The sequence below is a fragment of the Triticum dicoccoides genome, chromosome 2B (assembly GCF_002162155.2).
Source record: "Triticum dicoccoides isolate Atlit2015 ecotype Zavitan chromosome 2B, WEW_v2.0, whole genome shotgun sequence".
Lineage (NCBI taxonomy): Eukaryota > Viridiplantae > Streptophyta > Magnoliopsida > Poales > Poaceae > Triticum > Triticum dicoccoides.
The window spans coordinates 497,217,091-497,238,335 of NC_041383.1; the positions used below are offsets into that span (position 1 = coordinate 497,217,091).

General features: G+C 43.6%; 1 protein-coding gene across 1 annotated transcript; it reads left to right on the forward strand.

Annotated features, from left to right (window-relative positions):
- Positions 1–1,223: 1,223 nt before the first annotated feature.
- On the forward strand, positions 1,224–3,078 carry LOC119364454 (7-deoxyloganetin glucosyltransferase-like). Its single transcript, XM_037629931.1, has 2 exons — positions 1,224–1,793; positions 1,920–3,078. Exons 1-2 carry the CDS (start codon positions 1,277–1,279, stop codon positions 2,879–2,881), a joined length of 1,479 nt encoding a protein of 492 aa, XP_037485828.1. The 5' UTR covers positions 1,224–1,276; the 3' UTR covers positions 2,882–3,078.
- Positions 3,079–21,245: the final 18,167 nt, after the last annotated feature.

The window sequence follows — 21,245 nt, forward strand, 5'->3', positions numbered from 1 at the left end:
ATATAAGAACGTTTTTTACACTATCATAATGTCAAAAGCGTTCTTATATTTTGGAACGGAGGAAGTATATCCCAAGTAACCCACTGCCTAGTGACATGATATTTGCATTGGGCGGTCGGTAAGTGTTGAAAGTAACGAGCGCCAAGGCGGCGGGCCGGCCGGCACACATCAATACAGCATTGTGGGCTTGTGTCTGCCGTGTACACAAATGTTGAAAGTAGGGATGAATTAAATGGATATCTTAGAGTTTGACGGTAAATGGGTGGTCCACTTATGTAAGGTTGTTGCCCCCACCCCGTTGTGGGTACGTGCTGACTCTTTGTCCTCGTCGTGTCGGTGCTGTACGACTTGCATTGTTGGGGTGTGGTTAGTTACCTATGTGATCGACACATGTGTGAAAGAGGGTGACGCCTGTCTTTGTCAATTTTTGTTGAAGCGAGTTTGAGGGAGCGCTACTAAGGGATGGATCCGTTGCGCGGCCGGCCTTTTCTCTCTTTCGTGCGCCGACACCTCTAAAGAACGAGGGCGACAACTTCTAGTAATTATTGAAAGTGTCATTTTTGAAAAATAAAATGAATATTTGTTGATAACTTTTTTTGCAGATGGGTTAGAGTCGCTCTTCATACACTAGCTCTATAAATACAACTTAGCTTCACGCGAGTCGGTTGAATATCAAATTCGGGTTAGTTGATTTTTTGGGAAGGAAGCAGCAGCCGCGCGGAGCACCGAGGCCATAGACGCCGGTGATGAGGCAAGCGAAGCAAGGCCTGGGGTGCCGGCAAGACCTTGGACCGGTAGGAGCTATAGCCGGCAGCGAGTTGGTATAGGCGAGTTCAAAGGTTGACGGGTGCAGGTGCAGGCTCACCGGGGATCTGGTGGTCGCCGGTTTAGAGGGATGGTCGGGGACGGCACCAGCATGGCGGTGGTGGGGAGGGTGGTGCCGCAAGGCTGGCGCGGGAGCACCGCCAATAGCAGGCGATATAAACAGGCGATTGGGCTGGTGGCACATGTGGTGATTTGGGGAAGAAGATGAACCGGGCGGCAGAAAGTTGAGAAGAAGGTGCCATTCATTTTGCATCGACGGTTCAAAACAAATGTACTAACCAAAATTGTTTTCCAGTAGACTGACACCTACCTACGTTGGTCTAGCATTACTCCTGGCGAGTCCCCTATAAATACCGGGTTCTGTTCCTCAGAGGTCAGCTCAACACAGCCATCGCAACTTGGACTTCAAGTACACAGTATTGTGACTTTGTCCAGCCATCCACGTAACGGCATGGGTTCCGCGCAGGTCGATGCCGACGTTAAGCCGCACGCCGTGTGCGTGCCGCTGCCGGCGCAGGGGCACGTCACGCCGATGCTGAAGCTGGCCAAGATCCTCCACTGCAGGGGCTTCCATGTCACCTTCGTCAACTCCGAGTTCAACCACCGGCGGCTCCTCCGCTCCCGCGGCGCTGCCGCACTCGACGGCATCGAGGGGTTCCGCTTCGCTACCATACCGGACGGCCTCCCGCCGTCCGACGCCGATGCCACGCAGGACGTGCCGTCCCTCTGCCGCTCCACCAGGGAGACCTGCCTCCCGCATTTCAAGAGCCTCCTTGCCGAGCTCAACGCCTCCACCGAGTCGCCGCCGGTCACGTGCATCGTCGGCGACAACACCATGAGCTTCACCCTCGACGCCGCGCGGGACATTGGCGTGCCGTGTGCGCTGTTCTGGACTGCCAGCGTCTGCGGCTACTTGGGCTACCGCCATTACCGCACCTTGTACGACAAGGGCATCTTCCCACTCAAAGGTAATTTAATGGCGGTTTCGACAGATCAGTCCTAGTACAAGTTTTCAATAACACTGCGTGCCTCAGTGTCACGAGGAGATAAAACTTTGCGGATGAATTAATTGTGCACATACTGTGAGCATGCAGACGCGGAGCAGCTGACCAATGGGTATCTGGACACGCCGGTGGACTGGACGGCGGGGATGAGCAAGCACATGCGGCTCAAAGACTTCCCGAACTTCATCTGGTCGACGGACCCCGACGAGTACATGGCCCACTTCGCCCTCCACGTGACGGAGCGGCTGGCGGAGGCGGACGCCGCCATCTTCAACACCCTGGAAGAGCTCGAGCCAGCGGCGCTGGACGCGGTGCGCGCCATGCTCCCGCCCACCGTGCCCGTCTACACCATCGGCCATCTCCCCTTACTTGCCGAGGAGATCGTGCCACAGGGCGGCACGTTGGACGCGCTGGGGTCAAACCTGTGGAAGGAGGACGTCTCATGCTTCGACTTTCTGGACGGCAAGGAGCCCCGGTCGGTCGTGTACGTGAACTACGGCAGCATCACGGTGATGAGCAACGAGGAGCTCCTCGAGTTCGCGTGGGGGCTAGCCAACAGCGGCCAGCCGTTCCTGTGGATCATCAGGCCGGACCTCGTGAAGGGCGACGCCGCCGTGCTGCCGCCGGAGTTCCTGGAGTCCATCGAGGGGCGCGGCGTGCTGGCGAGCTGGTGCCCGCAGGAGGCAGTGCTGAGGCATGAGGCGGTGGGCGTGTTCCTGACGCACTCCGGGTGGAACTCGACGGTGGAGAGCCTGTGCGGCGGGGTGCCGACGCTGTGCTGGTCCTTCTTCGCGGAGCAGCAGACCAACAGCCGGTACAGCTGCGTGGAGTGGGGCGTGGCCATGGAGATCGGCCACGACGTGCGGCGGGAGGCGGTGGAGGCCAAGATACGTGAGGCCATGTCCGGCGAGAAGGGGAAGGAGATGCGCCGCCGGGCCGAGGAATGGAGGGAGGCCGGCGTCCGCGCAACGCGGCCAGGCGGGCGCTCGCGCGCCAATCTCGAGAAGCTGGTCGCCGACTCCCTCCTCTCGGGCGGCAAACCGCGTGATTAAATTACCACTTACTACTCCTACGTATCGTACCTACGTATTTCAAATTGGTTACTGTGACAAGATCTAAATTTGCAAGTGCTCTGTCATAGTACTATACGTTGAACGCATGCAGGGCATGCGGTTCGCTGTACTTTCTGATTTGATACATGGACATCATTGTCGTCTACATTGACGCCGGTGACGAAGGTCTATTCCTGATTGCTCCATTTCCTTCATCAGTACAGACACAAGCGCTCATATACACGCGCATACACTCACCCCTATAAACGCACACACGCACACCCTACCCCTATGAGCACCTTCGAGAGACTGAGCCGGCATATCATCTTGAGATTTACGAAGTTACCGTAGACGCCTCGTCGTCGACGGGAACGTCTCCTCCCACTGAAAGCGCATCGCCGGAAATCCTGAAATAAATTCAGAAATAATGCAAGCACCAGGATTTGAACCCTGATGGGTTGGGGATACCACTGTCCACCTAACCAACTCAACCACAGGTTGATTCGCTAGTGCATTCATTGCTTATCCATTGTATTGTGTACTAGCGGTTGACACGTGCCTTGCCGCGTGTCGTTTTTGGCAGCTGAAGTATTTTTTTCTCTTGCCTGTATATGTTTGGCGCTTTTTGTTCGTTGAGAAGTTTTTTTTTTGAAGGATCCGGGTTCACCGGCTTAATTGATTTAAAAGAAAGCAATGGGAAATACATGAGTGATCAAGTGATCATGGTTTGAAAAGAGCTAAGAATGGCCAAAGACTAGGCCAGCTACATGACCAGTGCATTTTATCTCGCTACATCTTCCCCGAACGTCGAGAAGTTTGATATTAGGTTCTTTTAGCCTTGTAGCGCATGGTAGTTTCCGGTGCATATAAAAAATGGGTCATCGCCAAGTTTGGCTGGTTCCAGTGATGATTTTTCATGTAAAATGTGTTGAGTATTATGATTATTCGAAAGTATAGGATAGACGATAGATTAGAATTTGTTCCAGCCTTGTCTTGTACTTCAAGTTGATCATTGTACTTCTATATGCCCATGAGGCTCAGTCAATAAATAATGGCAGACGTTACGAATCATCCGGCTGATTCGCGCGTGGGATCAGCCGGTCCGCAGCCACTCGATCGTCCTGCCAACCGGTCTTATAAGCCGTTCGATCCACCCGTCATCCCGTTCGATTCATTCCTTTTCGTGGTGTGTGGGTCACGCGCGGGTATTGCTTTCATAGCGACTCCATAGAACCGTAATTGGTTATTGCAGTAATGCACACATGACACTGCGAAGTACTTCTAGTTCAGCTAAGTACCAAAGTGATCAGAGCTCAGATCCCCGTGCGGCCCAGTTATATGCAAAGCCCATCTAATCGACTAGTCAGTTACGGGACATGCACAAAACACTGAATCCCTAACCGCGAGTTAGCTTTCCTACCACCCCGCCACAACTCACAAGAGAAAAACTGGATCATGAAATTAGATTAATTGCCGAGATTATTCAACTGCTAATCGGATCGTATCTAATATACATGGACACAATTTGATCTGATGCGGAAATTAGGAGCAGTAGATTGATTATACCTTCGTTTGATGATGCCATCTCGGGTCTTGTTGGGGATATAACCCCGCGGTGTGACCCGCCCAGGAGGGGCCGGGTTATACTGTTGGTAATTCAACAATACCAAGCTTAAATGGGTTTAAAGGACATGAAGACTAGAGGCGGCTTAAGAGGCAGGCCTGTTGAAGGCCCAAGACCCGGAAGTGTGAGCCGAACGATAGGGACTTGCCTAGCAAGGCAAGGCGACTTAGAAGCCGAGTTAGTCAAGTTGTGTGAATGACTTGGACTCTTCTAAAGCCCGGGCCTCGACCTGTGCATATAAAGGCGAGACCCTGCGGCAGGTTAACTCAAGAAACAACTGATCGGTAGCTAGGTCAAGCGATTCCGCTCCTTTGTAATCGATACTCAAGCAATACAACACAAAGTAAGAAGTAGGCTTTTACCTCGTTGAGAGGGGCCGAACCTGGGTAAACTCGTGTCCCTTGTCCCGTTCAACCCCTTCGAGCTAACCAACGTTGTGATGGCTCCATGCTTAAGTCCTTTCACTAGGACATCTGCCGTGACAAATCCACGACAGTTGGCGCCCACCGTGGGGCCAGAGCACGGTGGTTTTGAGTTCTTGAAGGGCAATTTCCCAGGGATCAAGGGATACGCCGTTGGCAGGATGACCAAGAGTCGCCGCGGCAAGCTCTACATCGACGACGCTGGCTGGGGCCCCGAGGCCGGCTCAATCGAGTACGGGTACCGGGGCCCCTTTGGCGGAATTCATGTCTTCATCGGTAAGATTGGCGAAACAGAGCCTGAGTCGGACGCCTCCATCAGCCTCATAGAGTCGGCTCGGCGCGGGCGACCTGCCCGGGTTCAACCCAGTCGGAAGCATGTCTTCGTAGATTGTGTGCAAGGCATGGAACTCGCGGAAGGCTCTAAATCTGGAGGAGAGACCGCCATCTACTCAGGCGATGAATCTTCAACCGGAGAGACAGAGTCAGCTTACTAGCTTCAAGACGGTGGGCTTGGGGGCTATTCTGATGGCAACAGTATTCCGGACCCCTATGAGCCGCCCTCCAGGGCTGCGGTTCTTATGGCTGGCACAGGGCCGATCCTTGACTCATCAATGGCTACAGCTATGATGTCTAACTCGGCGGCTGCAATGGCCGGGGCCGGCGGCTCAGTCCGGCTGCCGACTCAAGTTTTGTCTGAACTCTTGGGCAATTTGACAACCCTATTGGCAACAGAGGTTACTGCGGCAAATCAGGTGGAGCATAATGTAGAAGTTGCAAAGGTGCGGGACCAGATAGCCAAAACCCAGGAGGATCTGAATGCGGAAAACATCAGGATGGCAACGGAACGGGCTCAGTTGGATGCTGAGTCTCAACGTATCAAGGCAGAGACTTTCTGCTTAAGTTTGGATCAGAATGCTTTCAATGCTGTCCTTCGAAGGAGGTACCAGACCTGTTTGCCCTCATAGTATGAGGGAAGAAACCTTTTAACACGCATGGGGCCGGACCTAGTAACCCGCGAGGAGCCAGTAACCCGCCCGGTGCGGCTCGAATTGCAGAGGCGCTAGGGAGTGGGGTGGTAGCCCAGCCTCGCCTACCAGACCCACCCCGCAGGGATCAGACCCTGCCCCGGTGGTTTGCAACACAATCTGGCCATTATTCTAACCGGTGGACAACATGATAGCAGCGGCGACACGCTTAGCGGCCATTCCAATCGAGGGCGAGTCTTCGGTCGCAGTAGAAACCCGGAACATGGCGGAGCTTCTCCAGACAGCTGTTGCGCAGCAGGCGGCTTACTCATATAATCATGAGCGTGTTCATTCGACCCCTCGCCCAATTCGAAGCTATAGCCGACGGATTGAGTTGCCGGGAGTTTCCAGCAGGGAACAACGTCGTCAACTGATATGTCTTCAATGTATCTAATTTTTTTTATTGTTCCATGCTATTATATTATCTGTTTTGGATGTTTTATATGCATTAATATGCTATTTTATATTATTTTTGGGACTAACCTATTAACCTAGAGCCTAGTGCCAGTTTCTGTTTTTTTTTCTTGTTTTTGAGTTTTACAGAAAAGGAGTCAAACAGAGTCCAAACGGAATAAAACTTTATGATGATTTTTCTTGGACTAGAAGACATCCACATAACTTGGAGGGCAAGCCAGAAGAGTTCCGAGGGCTCCAGAAGCCCTCACGGCGCGCCCCTGGCTTGTGGGCCCCACGGGATTCCACCGACCTCCCTCTCAGCTCTACAAATTCTCAAATATTCCAAAACCACCGGAAGCGTCCACCAAAATACTTTTCCGCTGCCGCAACCTTCTGTTCCCGTGAGATCCAATCTTGGGGCCTTTTCTGGCACCCTGCCAGAGGGGGATTCGATCACGAAGGGCATCTACATCAACCTTGCTGCCCTTCCGATGAAGCATGAGTAGTTTACCACAAACCTACGGGTCCATAGCTATTAGCTATATGACTTCTTCTCTCTCTTTGATCTTCAATACAATGTTCTCCTTGATGTTTTTGGAGATCTATCCGATGTAATCTTCTTTTGCGGTGTGTTTGTCGAGATCCGATGAATTATGGATTTATGATCAGCTTATCTAAGAATATTATTTGAATCTTCTCTGAATTCTTATATGCATGATTCGATATCTTTGTATTTCTCTTCGAATTATCAGTTTGGTTTGGCCAACTAGATTGGTTTTCTTGCAATGGGAGAGGTGCTTAGTTTTGGGTTCAATCTTGCGTGATTTCACCCAACGACAAAGTAGGGGTAGCGAGACACGTATTGTATTGTTGCCATCAAGTGTAAAAAGGTGGGGTTTTCATCATATTGCTTGAGTTTATCCCTCTACACCATGCCATCTTACTTAAGGCGTTACTCCGTTCTTTATGAACTTAATACTCTAGATGCATGCTGGATAGCGGTCGATGTGTGGAGTAATAGCAGTAGATGCAGGTAGGAGTCAGTCTACTTGACACAGACGTGATGCCTATATGCATAATCATTGCCTTGGATATCGTCATAACTTTGCGATTTTCTATCAATTGCTCGACAGTAATTTGTTCATCCACCGTATTATTTTCCTTCAAGAGAGAAGTCTCTAGTGAAACCTATGGCCCCCGGGTCTATTTTCCATCATATATTTTCAGATCTGTAAACCAAAAAAAACCCAAAAATACCTTGCTACAATTTATTTAATTTTATTTTGTTTTACTTTTAGTAATCTTTTATATCTATCTATATCATATCTCACCTTTGCAAGTGACTATGAAGGGATTGACAACCCCTTTATCGCATTTGGTGTAAGTGTTTGATTGTTTGTGCAGGTGCATAGATTGGAGACTTGCTTGTATCTTCTACTGGATTGATACCTTGGTTCTCAACTGAGGGAAATACTTATCTCTACTTTGCTGCATCACCCTTTCCTCTTCAAGGAAAAAACCAATGCAAGCTCAAGAAGTAGCAGGAAGAATTTCTGGCGCTGTTGCCGGGGAGATCTACATCAAGCCTAACAAGTACCCACCATAAACTCTCATCTTTTGAATTACATTATTTGCCATTTGCCTCTCGTTTTCCTCTCCCCCACTTCTAAAATGTTTTTAGAAAAATGCAAAAGGATTTGCCTTTTTATTCGCCCTTCTTCCGTTCGTTTTTTTTTGCTTTTCGGTTGCTTGTGTGTTAGATTGCTTGCTTGTCACGATGTCTCAAGACAATACCAAGTTGTGTGACTTTTCCAATACTAATAATAATGATTTTATTAGTACTCAACTATGCCCTCCACTAGTGCATAATCTTATGAAATTAATGCTTCTTTGCTGAATCTTGTTATGAAAGATCAATTTTCCGGCCTTCCTAGCGAAGATGCCGCATCCCATCTAAATACTTTCGTTGAGTTGTCTGACATGCAAAAGAATGAAGATGTGGATAATGACATTGTTAAATTTAAGCTATTTCCGTTCTCATTGCGAGATCGTCCTAAAACTTGGTTTTCATCTGTACCTAAAAATAGTATTGATTCATGGAATAAGTGTAAAGATGCTTTTATTTCCAAGTATTTTCCTCGCGCTAAAATCATCTCCCTTAGGAATGATATAATGAATTTTAAGTAACTTGATCATGAACATGTTGCACAATCTCTGGAGAGGATGAAATTGATGATACGAAATTTCCCTACTCATGGTTTAAGTTTATGGATGATCATACAAATTTTTTATACCGGACTGAATTTTACTTCTAGAAATCTTTTAGATTCGGTCGCGGAAGGTACTTTTATGGAAATCACATTAGGAGAAGCTACTAAACTCCTAGATAATATCATGGCTAATTACTCTCAATGGCATACCGAAAGATCCTCTACTAGTAAAAAGTGCATGTGATTGAAGAAATCAATGTTTTGAGTGGAAAGATGGATGAACTTATGAAATTGTTTGCTAGTAAGAGTGCTCCTATTGATCCTAATGATATGCCTTTATCTACTTTGATTGAGAATAATAATGAATCTATGGATGTGAATTTTGTTGGTAGAAACAATTTTGGTGATAATGTGTATAGAGGCAATTTTAATCCTAGATCGTTTCCTAGTAATTCCTCTAGTAATTATGGTAGTTCCTACAACAATTCTTATGGAAATTATAATAAGATGCACTCTGATCTTGAGAACAATATTAAAGATTTCATTAGTTCTCAAAAGAATTTCAATGCTATGGTTGAAGAAAAATTGCTTAAGATTGATGATTTGGCTAGGAACGTGGATCGCATTTCTCTTGAGATTGATTGTTTGAAAATTAGATCTATTCCTCCCAAGCATGATATTAATGAATCTATGAATGCTATTAAAATTTTGATTGATGAGTGCAAATAAAGAACCGCTAGGATGCGTGCTAAGCGAGATTGGTTTATAAAAGCGTGTTCTTCTAGTTTTCTTGAAAATAATGATGAAGATCTTAAAGTGATTGAAGTGATCCCTATTGAATCTTTGTTTTATAATACAAATCTTGATAAATATGGGATTTGGGATGAGTCAACTTTACTTAAAAGGCATCCCAATGATTCGGAGTTTATAGATCTTGATGCAAAAATTGATAAAAGTGGGATTTGAAAGGTCAAAACTTTAAGTAGCAATGAACCCACTCTTTTGGATTTCAAGGATTTTAATTATGACAATTGTTCTTCGATAGATTGTATTTCCTTGTTGCAATCCATGTTGAATTCTCCTCATGCTTATAATCAAAATAAAGCTTGTACTAAACATATCGTTGATGCTATGATGAAATCTTTCAAATAAAAAGTTGAGTTGGAAGTTTCTATCCCTAGAAAGCTTTATAATGAGTGGGAACCTACTACTAGGATTAAAATTAAAGATTATGAGTGCCATGCTTTGTGTTATTTGGGTGCTAGTGTTTCCACGATTCCAAAAACTTAATGTGATGTGCTATGTTTTTGTGAATTTGATGATTGTTCTTTAAATTTGCATCTCGCGGATTCCACTATTAAGAAACCCATGGGAAGAATTAATGATGTTCTTATTGTTGCAAATAGGAATTATGTGCCCATACATTTCATTGTGCTTGACATAGATTGCAATCCTATTTGTCCTATTATTCTTAGTAACCTTTCCATAGAACGATTGGTCCAATTGTTGATATGAAAGAAGGAAACATTAGATTTCAATTTATATTAAGGAAGGGAATGGAACACTTTACAAGAAAGAAAATTAAGTTGCCTTATGAATCTATTATGAGGCTACTTATGGATTTAATGCCAAAGATGACAATACCTAGATCTATGTTTTATGCCTAGCTAGGGGCGTTAAACAATAGCGCTTGTTGGGAGGCAACCCAATTTTATTTTCATGTTTTTTGATTTTGGTTCTGTTTTTCAAAAAATTTATCATCTAGCCTCTGGTTGGATGTGTTTTAGTGTTTTAATTAGTGTTTGAGTCAAGTAAGACCTTTGGGATGGCTTATGGTGATAGTTGATTTGATCTTGCTGAAAAACAGAAACTTTTACGCCCAGTAAAATAATTTTCAAAAATCACAGAAGCGTTCTTTTGATCTGATTTTTTTTACAAATTTCCAAGGTTTTACTAAATTTTTAGAACTTTTGGATTTACAGAAGTATTCGAAGTTTCCAGATTGCTACAGTCTGTTCTGTTTTTGACAGATTCTGTTTTCTTTGTGTTGTTTGTTTATTTTAATGAATCTATAGGTAGTATCGGGGGGTATGAACCATGGAGAAGTTGAAATACAGTAAATATTACACAAGCATAAATAAAAAATGAGTTAAAAACAGTACCAAAAAGTGGCGATTTATTTTCTTATGCTAACGGATCTCATGAGTTTTCTGTTGAGTTTTGTGTTGTGAAGTTTTCAAGTTTTGGGTAAAGATTTGATGGACTACGGAATAAGGAGTGGAAAGAGCCTAAGATTGGGGATGTGCAAGGCACCCCAAGGTAATATTCAAGGACAACCAAGCATCTAAGCTTGGGGATTCACCGGATGGCATCCCCTCTTTCGTCTTCGTCTATCGGTAAATTTACTTGAGGCTATATTTTTATTCACCACATGATATGTGTTTTGCTTGGAGCGTCTTGTATGATATGAGTCTTTGCTTTTTAGTTTGCCACAATCATCCTTTCTTTACACACCTTTTGAGAGGGACACACATGAATCTTGATTTATTAGAATACTCTATGTGCTTCACTTATATCTTTTGAGCTAGACAATTTTGCTCTAGTGCTTGACTTATACCATTTTAGAGCACGACAGTGGATTTATTTTATAGAAATTGTTGAACTCTCATGCTTCACTTATAGTATTTTGAGAGTCTTTCTAAACATCATGGTAATTTGCATAGGTTATGAATTTAGTCCTAATATGATGGGCATCCAAGAGGGATATAATAAAAACTTTCATATAAAGAGCATTGAATACTATGCAAACTTTGATTCCTTATGATTGTTTTGAGATATAAAGATGGTGATATTAGAGTCATGCTAGTGAGTAATTGTGGATTGGTAGAAATACTTGTGTTAAAGTTTGTGATTCCCGTAGCATGCACGTATGGTGAACCGTTATGTTATGAAGTCGGAGCATGATTTATTTATTGATTGTCTTCCTTGTGAGTCAGGGACGAGTGATGGTCTTTTCCTACAAATCTACCCCCTAGGAGCATGCGTTCAGTACTTTGTTTTGATGACTAATAGATTTTTACAATAAGTATGTGAGTTTTTATGACTAATGTTGAGTCCATGGATTATACACACTCTCACCTTTCAACCATTGTTATCCTCTCTAGTACCGCGCAACTTTCGCCGGTGAGCATCGAGGGTTTTAGGAGGTTCCCCATCTCCATGAGTAGCAAGTACCACTAATTGTTTTGGTGTTTCATGTTCCATATCCATAACTAAAGATAGAGAACAACTTGGAACAAAAAAATAAAAACTACTTAGTGATAAAGCAAACAAGCACACACGAGAATATTCACCCCACGCTATTGCTCCCCGACAACGGCGCTAGAAAAAGGTCTTGATAACCCACAAGTATAGGGGATCGTTTGTAGCCTTCTCCGATAAATAAGAGTGTCGAACCCAACAAGGAGCTAAAGGTAGAACAAATGTTCCCTCAAGTTCTATCGACCACCGATACAACTCTATGCACACTTGACGTTTGCTTTACCTAAAACAAGTATGAAACTATTTTGCAAGAATAAAACTATGAGTACTTTGCGAGAATAAAACTATGGATAAACTGCAAGGTAATAAAAGTAGATAGCTTTTGTCAACAAGAAAGTCATTTGTCCTTAGGCAATTGATAAGTAGAGCGGTAATCATTCTTGCAATTTTACATGAGGGAGAGGCATGAGCTAACATACTTTCTCTACTTGGATCATATGCACTTATGATTGGAACTCTAGCAAGCATCCGCAACTACTAAAGATCATTAAGGTTGTAAAACCCAACCATAACATTAAGTATCAAGTCCTCTTTACTCCCATATGCAACAACCCACTTATCTGTGTTTAGGCTTCTGTCACTCCCGCAACCGACAATAAGCGAATCATGAACATATTGCAACACCCTACAACGAGGACCCCTCACGTTTTCGCGACACGGAGGGCACCTTAGGACAGCACCATAAATAAAATATACACTCATACCAACCAAGATCTCGATTAGCCCACAGGACAAAACGAATCTACTCAAACATCATAGGATAACCACATGTCGTTGAAAAATAATATATAGTGTTGAGCACCGTGTTTAAGTAGAGATTACAGCGGGGAGAAGAGGTGTTACACCACTGCATAGAGGGGAAGAGAGTTGGTGTTGACAGCAGCGAGGTTGTTGGTGTAGATCATCATCACAATGATTGCCCCAACGGCGTTCCAGTGCCATCGGGAGAGAGCGGGAGAGAGCCCCCTCCTTCTTCTCGCTTGGCCTCCCCCTAGATGGGAGGAGAGTTCCCGCTCTGGTCCATGGAATCCATGGCGGCAGAGGGGCGGGAGCCCCTCCGAGATTGGATCTCCCTCTCTGGTCTCTTCTATTTCGCGTTCCTGTTTTCTAGCCCTTCACCGTTTCTTAAATTCCTGGAAATCTGTAACTTTGATTGCGCTGAAATTGTTACACGATGTTTTCCATAAATTATCTTTTTGTGACCGAATAAGGGCCCGAACCGACTTATGGGGAGGGCACAAGACACTTGGGCGCTAGGGGTGCCCGACACACCCTGGTGGGTTGCGGAGGCCGTGGGCCTCCGTTTGCGTTGATTCCACCTCCCAAAAATCACATATATTCCAAAATAATTCTCCATAAATTTTTATCGCATTTGGACTTCTTTGATATGGATTTTTCTGTGAAACAAAAAACATGCAACAAATAGGAACTGACACTAGGCACTGGATCAATAGGTTAGTCCAATAAATCATATAAATTATTGCCAAAAGTATGTAAAAATTGTATAATATTGGCATGTAACAATAAAAAAATTATAGATACGATGGAGACGTATCACCTCTTACTGGATTGATACCTTGGTTTTTAACTAAGGGAAATACTTATCTCTAGTTTGCTGCACCACCCTTTCCTCAATCAACGCAACCTCAAGAAGTAGCAGAAACATTTTTATGATATATATAATTATATATTGACAGGGCTATTATGTTACTATTGGAAATATACCCTAGAGGCAATAATAAAGATGTTATTATCATATTCTCTATTCATGATAAATGTTTATTATCCATGCTAGAATTTTATTGATTGGAAACTTAAATACAAGTGTGGATACATAAACAACATCGTGTCGCTAGTGAGGCTCTACTAGACTAGCTCGTTGATCAAAGGTGGTTAAGGTTTCCTATGGACAGGAGTGACTTGTCAATTGATAACAGGATCACATCATTAGGAGAATGATGCAATGGACAGACCCAACCGTAAACTTAGCATCACATCATATCACTTTGTTTATTTGTTATAACTTTCTTCATGTCAAGTATCTGTTCCTTAGTCCATGAGATCACGCTACTCCTGAATACCATAAGAATGATTAATGGGTTATCAAACATCACTTTGTAACTGGGTGATCATAAAGGTGCTCTACAGGTATTTTGGAAAATGTTTGTTGGGTTGCATGGATTGAGACTGGGATTTGTCGCTTAGTGTGACGGAGAGATATCTCTGGGCGCTCTCGGTAATACAAAATCATAAGAAGCTTGCAAGCATGTGACTAATGAGTTTAGTCACGAAGATCTTTTATTACAAAATGAGTAAAGAGACTTTTTAGAAATTATATTGATCTAGATATGGAGATACCGATGATCGAATCTCGGGCAAGTATCACATAGTCGGACAAAGGGAATTGTACACAGGATTAACCAAATCCTCGACATCGTGCTTCAACTGATAAACATCTTCGTTGAATATGAGGGAAGAGATATGGGCCTCTAGGTCCTGCTATTGATTATTTATCGAAGAGGAGTCTCGGTCATGTCTTCATGTTCTCGAACCGGTTGGGTCACACTTAACGTTCAGTAGCGCTTGTAACATCCCAATTTTCAATTTCGATGTTATACATAGATCATCATATGCATATCATATTTTTTTGCATTTGTTGTGATCTTAGAAATCTTAAGCAACTCAAGGACCCAAAGAGAGAGTTGGAGGTTTCACAAAATTCATATTTGAATTTATTTTAAACTTGAAGAGAGGATCAATTTGATTTTAACATTTTTCTCTCCAATTATTTCCAATAATCTATACCTACTAATAAAAGAAATAGGTATACTTAGTCCATCATGCTATATTGTAGAACCCTCCCTGATGTTTTTGACATTAAACCCGCAGTGCATATCAACTGTTTTTTAAAATACCCATATCTTCTAAACCATAACTCCAAATTTAACATGTTATATATGGAATTTGATTAGAAAAATATGTAGAATCTGAATATGATGTTATTTTAACTATTAGCAAAAAAATACTAACTAGGCTGCAATGTTAATCAACAATGCATTATCCATCTTTTTTTCATACCGATACCGATTTAGATTGGGGATGAACACCTCAGCAAAATCAGGATTGGACATGCATGACAAGAAATAAAAGGACCCAATAAAGATGGGTGGTCTGCTATAAAATAAATAAAAGAAAAAATGCAGATGAGATCCGATAAAGATGAGATGTTGTGCTATGCTCGTATATATAAGAAGAAGAAAGAGAGGACATGCATGAAAAAAGTGAACATGACAAAAAATAAAATAAAAGACAAATTTGATACTACCCCATCCCATAATATAAGAGCGTTTTTGACTCTAGTGTTATGTAATAAACACTCTTATATTATGGGACGGAGGGAGTAAGATATAAATAGTGATGAAACAGGGGCCAATACCTATGACATGTATGGCAAGAAATAGTGATGACATAGGGGCGCAAGTACCTGCTTCAACAGAAGACCATACAAAAATGCTTTTTCCAGACAAAAAATATATCTTTTATTGATTAAAAAATCATGTATCTTTTTAACAATGTTTTAACAACTCTTCATGTATTTAAAAAATAGCTACAAATTCTCACATTATAGAACATTTTTTGTAAATTAAGAGCGTTTGGTATTTTTTTCTCCCATTGCAACGCACGAGCCTTTTTGCTAGTAAAAATAAAGGAGGGAAGATAATATGACTTCTTCAACCTAAGTGAAATATTGGAGAAAGGATTTTAAAATCAAATTATTATTTTATTGGTATTTTTATTTGCTACTTTATTAGAATTAGGAAAAGAATGCATTTTTGAAAATTGCATATTAGTCGAGAAAAATGTTCATCTTGTCCTAAATATTATGTATGGACGGTGAAAATTGTTTCTGAATTTTTTTAGAATTTTTTTATATTTATTTAGGATTTTTCTTTTGCAGCGTAATTATTTAAAAAAAAGAGTCTTCGGACCGACTGGGCCGAAACCCAGCCGGCCCAACTCGCCCGCGCCACCTTCCCGACGCGCTGCCGCTGCTGTGCCCGCACTGGACTCCTCAGAGTCTGTGTCGCCGCCGCCGTCGCCCGACTTGGAGGCCAAGTCGGAGCCTCGAGACCCCCCTCTTTATAAGGCCAGCCCGAACCCCCTTTTGCCTCTTGTCCCGCCCTGCCGTCGCAACCACCGCTACCAGTGCCGCCGTCCCGCTCGCGCCGCCGCCGCGCCGCCGCACGCCGTTGTCCCGCGCCACCGCCGTCCCAATCCGCCGCCGCTGCTGCCGACCGGTTAATCCCGGCGAACCGGTAATAACCGTTCGGTCTTTTTCGGGGTTTTTTCCAGTTTAGTCGGTTCGGTAGTTAGATCATTTTATTTTTTTAGGTTTACTTATTTAACAAACATTCATTCGTTTGTTCGTTTTAACGGACAGTTTTCGTCAGATTAATTCTGTTAGCGAATGTTCGCGCCATAGTTTTTTCTTTTTAGTTTATTTTCAGCCAGGGACCTATCTGCGAATAGTTTTCTCGCGTTTTAGGCCCTAATCTTAAAACTAGCGTAACTTTTTACTCGTTTGTGCAAATTAGATGAAACCAGTCTAACTCTTCGTTACGATCTGTTCTTTACAGTTAACCAACTTGAACATGATTTTGACACTGTAAAATTTGACCTTAGTTCAGATTAGTAAACGATCTTATTTCGTTCATTTCTCGAGTTCCATTTCTCCATTTGAGTTGTTTCTTTTTGCAAATCGTAGCTAATCACATGTACCTACTGTTAAGATCTAATCCACATGATAATAATGTTGTTAGGTTTTACTTTCTGTTAGTCTAAGCCGTATGCTTGTTTCGTGTTTGATTTGGATCTTTTCTCGGGGTTCTTGTTGTTTCATTTGAGTGATTGCTTATGTATGCTACTGTTTCTCTATGCTAGATTACCTGGAGTGCGAAGCTTGTTACTACGAATCTCTAGAGTTTGCAGGTCGTCAGCAAGGCAAGTTACACTTTGATCATACCCTTCTATACCCAGTTTTTACTATGCATTAGTGTTACCCCTAAAATATTTGCATGAGTAGGATTGGGAACATGTGGTTTGGTTGTAGTATTTGAGGTAGGAACCTAATACCTTTTGATCACCCCGGGAATATACGTTATGCTTATCTATTGCTTAGCCATGCTCATAGACGGGGATTGGATCGTGATTTCACATGGAAGTTTTGAGAGTTATTAATCTTGGATAACATTAAGGTGACAACTTTAGTATACATCTAGGTGGATTGGTTGAGGCACCTGGGGAACCTAGTGTTGTCTATTTAAGGAAATCCTGGAGTACCCGTGTGATTTTTCCTTCGGTTCGCCACCTAGGTTCAAAGGGATCATATGATATTTCATGCCTAGAAACTTCTGTGTGTAGCCACAAGCCATTATGGGCTCTGGCATAGTTGAGTAAGTTGCATGAGCTCTTGAAGAGGTGGACTAGCAGATGTAGGGGAAAGTAGGTGTACCGGTCTGCCCGGAGTAGAGAGTAAGTGCTTCAGAAAGACTATGTCTCGATCATTCGATCATGGATGCGGTCGAGTCTTGTGGGGAAAAGTGCGCAAACCTCTGTAGAGTGTATAAACTAATCATGGTTATCCATGTCCTCGGTTATGGACATCTTGAGTATCTGGAATTGGATATTATTGTTGATCTCATCACTCTTTAACTAATTGATTGGGTCTAATGATGATACTTTTAATTGGGATTTGAGTTGGGGGAACCTTCTCAAATATTGGACAACTTGGGTGTAGTTAAATAAATTTCTTCCTTTGTTGTAGGAAAAAAACTAGCTTTATGAAAAATCATAAACTTAGAGCCTCCACCAGCCAAATATTGCATGTAGATATAGTTCTTGCATTTCATTGCTTTACAGTGTAACTCTGCCAGCATATTCAATGTGCTGACCTACACGGCTGCAACATCTCATGTTGCAGACTACTTAGACGATGAATAAGGTGCGATAGGTCATTGTCTTGCATTCAGCTATGCCATTGGAGTTGATGGACTCAAGCTTCCGCAATTATTTAGTTTAGACGGCCTTCAGCCATGATATTTATGTGTAATCATACTCTTTATGAGGACTCGATGTAATAAGTGTGTGATTGAACTCTGTTATAGTTCCTCAAGTACTATGCATGTCAGCATTACCGATCCAGGGATGACACTGATGCATAGAGACTTCGGTCCATTCGGATCATGGTCGCTACAAGATGGTATCAGAGCACATGCTGACTGTAGGATGCGACCACTAGAATAAGCCACATGATTTCTCTTCTCTGCTCATTTCTAATTCTCCTCTATTTCTACTCTATAGATGGCGGATCCCAGGAACAAGTTCACTTAGCCGAATGATGACACTCCTTTCGGATGACACTTGAAGGAAGTCACTAAGTACCTAAACATCGGACTACCAAGCTTCACGGGGACTTTCTCTACAACAGTACCGGAAGACGAGCGCTGGAAGATCAAAGTCTGGGTACCTGGGAGGACATTTGTGCCAACAACGGAGCCTATTGATTTCTACCTGGATGCACCAAGCTGGAGTTTAGGAAAGAGCATGGCATCCCATATCACCTTTGGACGCATATGTGAGGTGTATCACCAGGAGCTGGAGAACACCATTTATCAAATATGTGGCCGCCGAGACAAAGAATGGGAGATGATTTGTACCAGGAGGGATGGATCAATTGCATCCTACATTCAGGAGATGGGAGATCATATTCGTTGACAAGAGAATCAACAAATTATCAATATGAAGAAGATCAAGAAGCTGATAAAGAGAAACAACAAGCTATAAGAGGAACTCAAGTTTACACGCGATGGATATGAGGAAGAGATTGCCGTACTACTAGAGAAGCATGAAGACCCGAAGAGGAAGCTAGGACTACCAGTGGAGAATCACAAGTAAGAACCAGCAAAAGAGATCCGTTTGGAGGACTACATCATCTTGGACGACACCATCACAGATAGTGATGCAAATGATGATAGTGATGACGACTATGTTGACGAAGCTGGAGCAGATATTATGGAGTCTTCCTCTGATGAAAATTTCTAGATGACCACCGTGTAACTAGTAGTATTCCTCCAAGTAGTTAGCAACGATCGAGTTTGTAATCATAGGTTAGATCGTTTGTGTAAATCTCGTGTGCTATTGAATGAAGTGAATTGATTGTGTTTGTCTCATGAGCATATGGGTAGTGAATCTCTCTTAGACCTCATTCTATTCTATTTTCTCACCCCTTCTAACCCATCAAATGCCTCCGAGACGTGACAACGGATTTGCATTCCCACTGGAGCTCACTCAGTCGATCCAGCAGCAGAATGCCTTGATGCATATACTAGTTCAGAATCAGAACCAAGGCAACAACAACAACAACAACAACAACCCACCGCCACCACCCCCTGTTGACCACCTAGCCCATTTTCTGAGGTTGAATCCACCGGTGTTCTCTAGTAGCACCGAGTCGATTGTTGCAGATGATTAGCTCCGCAAGATTGGAAGAGAGCTGACCACTGCAGGATGCACATATGCGGAGAGAGTGCGCTTTGCCGCACATCAGCTTGATGGATCCGCAACATCTTGGTGGGAGAATTTCACCGCCACTTACCCCATTGATACAGTTACATGGGATTAGTTTCAGCAGGCTTTCTGCACTTCCCATGTTTCAGCAGGAGCTATGAGCATGAAGAAACGCAAGTTTCGCAACTTGCGCCAAGGAGGGCGTACAGTGGGCCAGTATGTGGATGAGTTTAGAAAGTTATCACGCTATGCCCCCGATGATGTGGCCACAGATGCCGTGAAGCAGGAGAAGTTTCTTGAGGGACTCAATGATGAGCTGAGCATGCAGTTGATGGTCGCAACCTTCATCAACTACCAAGAGTTGGTAGATAGGGCCCTCATGATTGAAGGCAAGCAGCAACAGATTGATAATCGCAAGAGGAAGTATGGACATGGGAGGTACACTTCTGGAGCTCAGCAGCAGCCTCGCTATTCCCCGTACTCGGGAGGACATACCCACAACCATGGAGGCCATAACCATGGAGGACATACACACACTGGAGCAAGTTTGCACAACCACAGTGGCCCCAAGAATGGCAATGGGAATGGAGGAAGTAGCAGCCAGAACCATTCCAACCCCGCAACACCAGCCAAGAGGGATCTGAGCCACATTACGTGTTTCAAGTGCGAGAACACCGGACATTATGCCACTGAATGTCCTGAAGCAAATAATGGAAATGGCAATGGAGTTTCTGCAAAGAAGCCTAACCCCTTCACCAAAGGTCAGGTCAACCACGTCAGTGTGGAGGAGATTGAGGATCAACCCGATGCAGTTGTCGGTAAGTTTTTGATTAATGCATTTACCGCACTTGTTCTTTTCGATACTGGTGCATCATATTCATTCATATCAAGGGGATTTGTGGATACGTATAAATGGCCAACCGTAGCCCTTAAGTCATCTATGTTAGTAAGTTCCTCAGGAGCGGAGTATATGGCTAGTAGGGGATGCTATCAGTTGCCAGTAACCATAGGTAGACATGTTTTCCCCACCGACCTGATTGTTCTGGAGTCACAAGGATTCGATGCGATACTAGGCATGGATTGGCTATCCAAGTTTGAGGGAAACATCGATTACGCCAGTAAATCAATTATTCTGACCACCCCAGAAGGAAAGAGGATCAAATATGTATCCCAGCATGCATCGAGGAGAGCTCAGGTGAATTCCTTATTAGGAGTTGTTCAGGAGGAAGTACCAGTGCTGAAGGATTATCTCGACGTATTTCCAGAAGAGTTACTAGACGTGCCACCGGATCGAGACATTGAGTTTTTGATTGAGTTATTACCATGCACCGGACTAATATCCAAGAGAACATATCGGATGCCAGTAAAAGATCTAGAGGAAATTAAGAAGCAGATTAAGGAGTTACTGGAGAAAGGTTACATTCGACCAAGTTCATCACCTTGGGGAGCCCCAGTGCTTCTAGTGGAGAAGAAGGATGGATCTTTGAGGATGGTTGTTGATTATCGTGCGCTGAATGAGGTGACGATCAAGAACAAATACCCTCTGCCGATGATCAATGATTTGTTTGACCAGTTGCAAGGAGCTAAAGTTTTCTCCAAGATCGATCTTCGATCAGGTTATCACCAGTTGAAGATCCGGGAGTAGGATATACCTAAGACATCCTTTACCACAAGGTATGGGCTATATGATTATACAGTTATGTCATTTGGTATGACTAACGCACCTGCCTATTTCATGAGTATGAAGAACAAGGTGTTTATGGAGTTTTTGGATAAGTTCGTCGTGGTGTTTATTGATGA

Bases quoted from the DNA above. Each gene is read 5' to 3' on its own strand.
- LOC119364454 (XM_037629931.1), top strand. From the start codon at position 1,277: ATGGGTTCCGCGCAGGTCGATGCCGACGTTAAGCCGCACGCCGTGTGC. The intron at 1,794-1,919 runs GTAATTTAATGG...GTGAGCATGCAG, and splicing joins GGGCATCTTCCCACTCAAAG to ACGCGGAGCAGCTGACCAAT.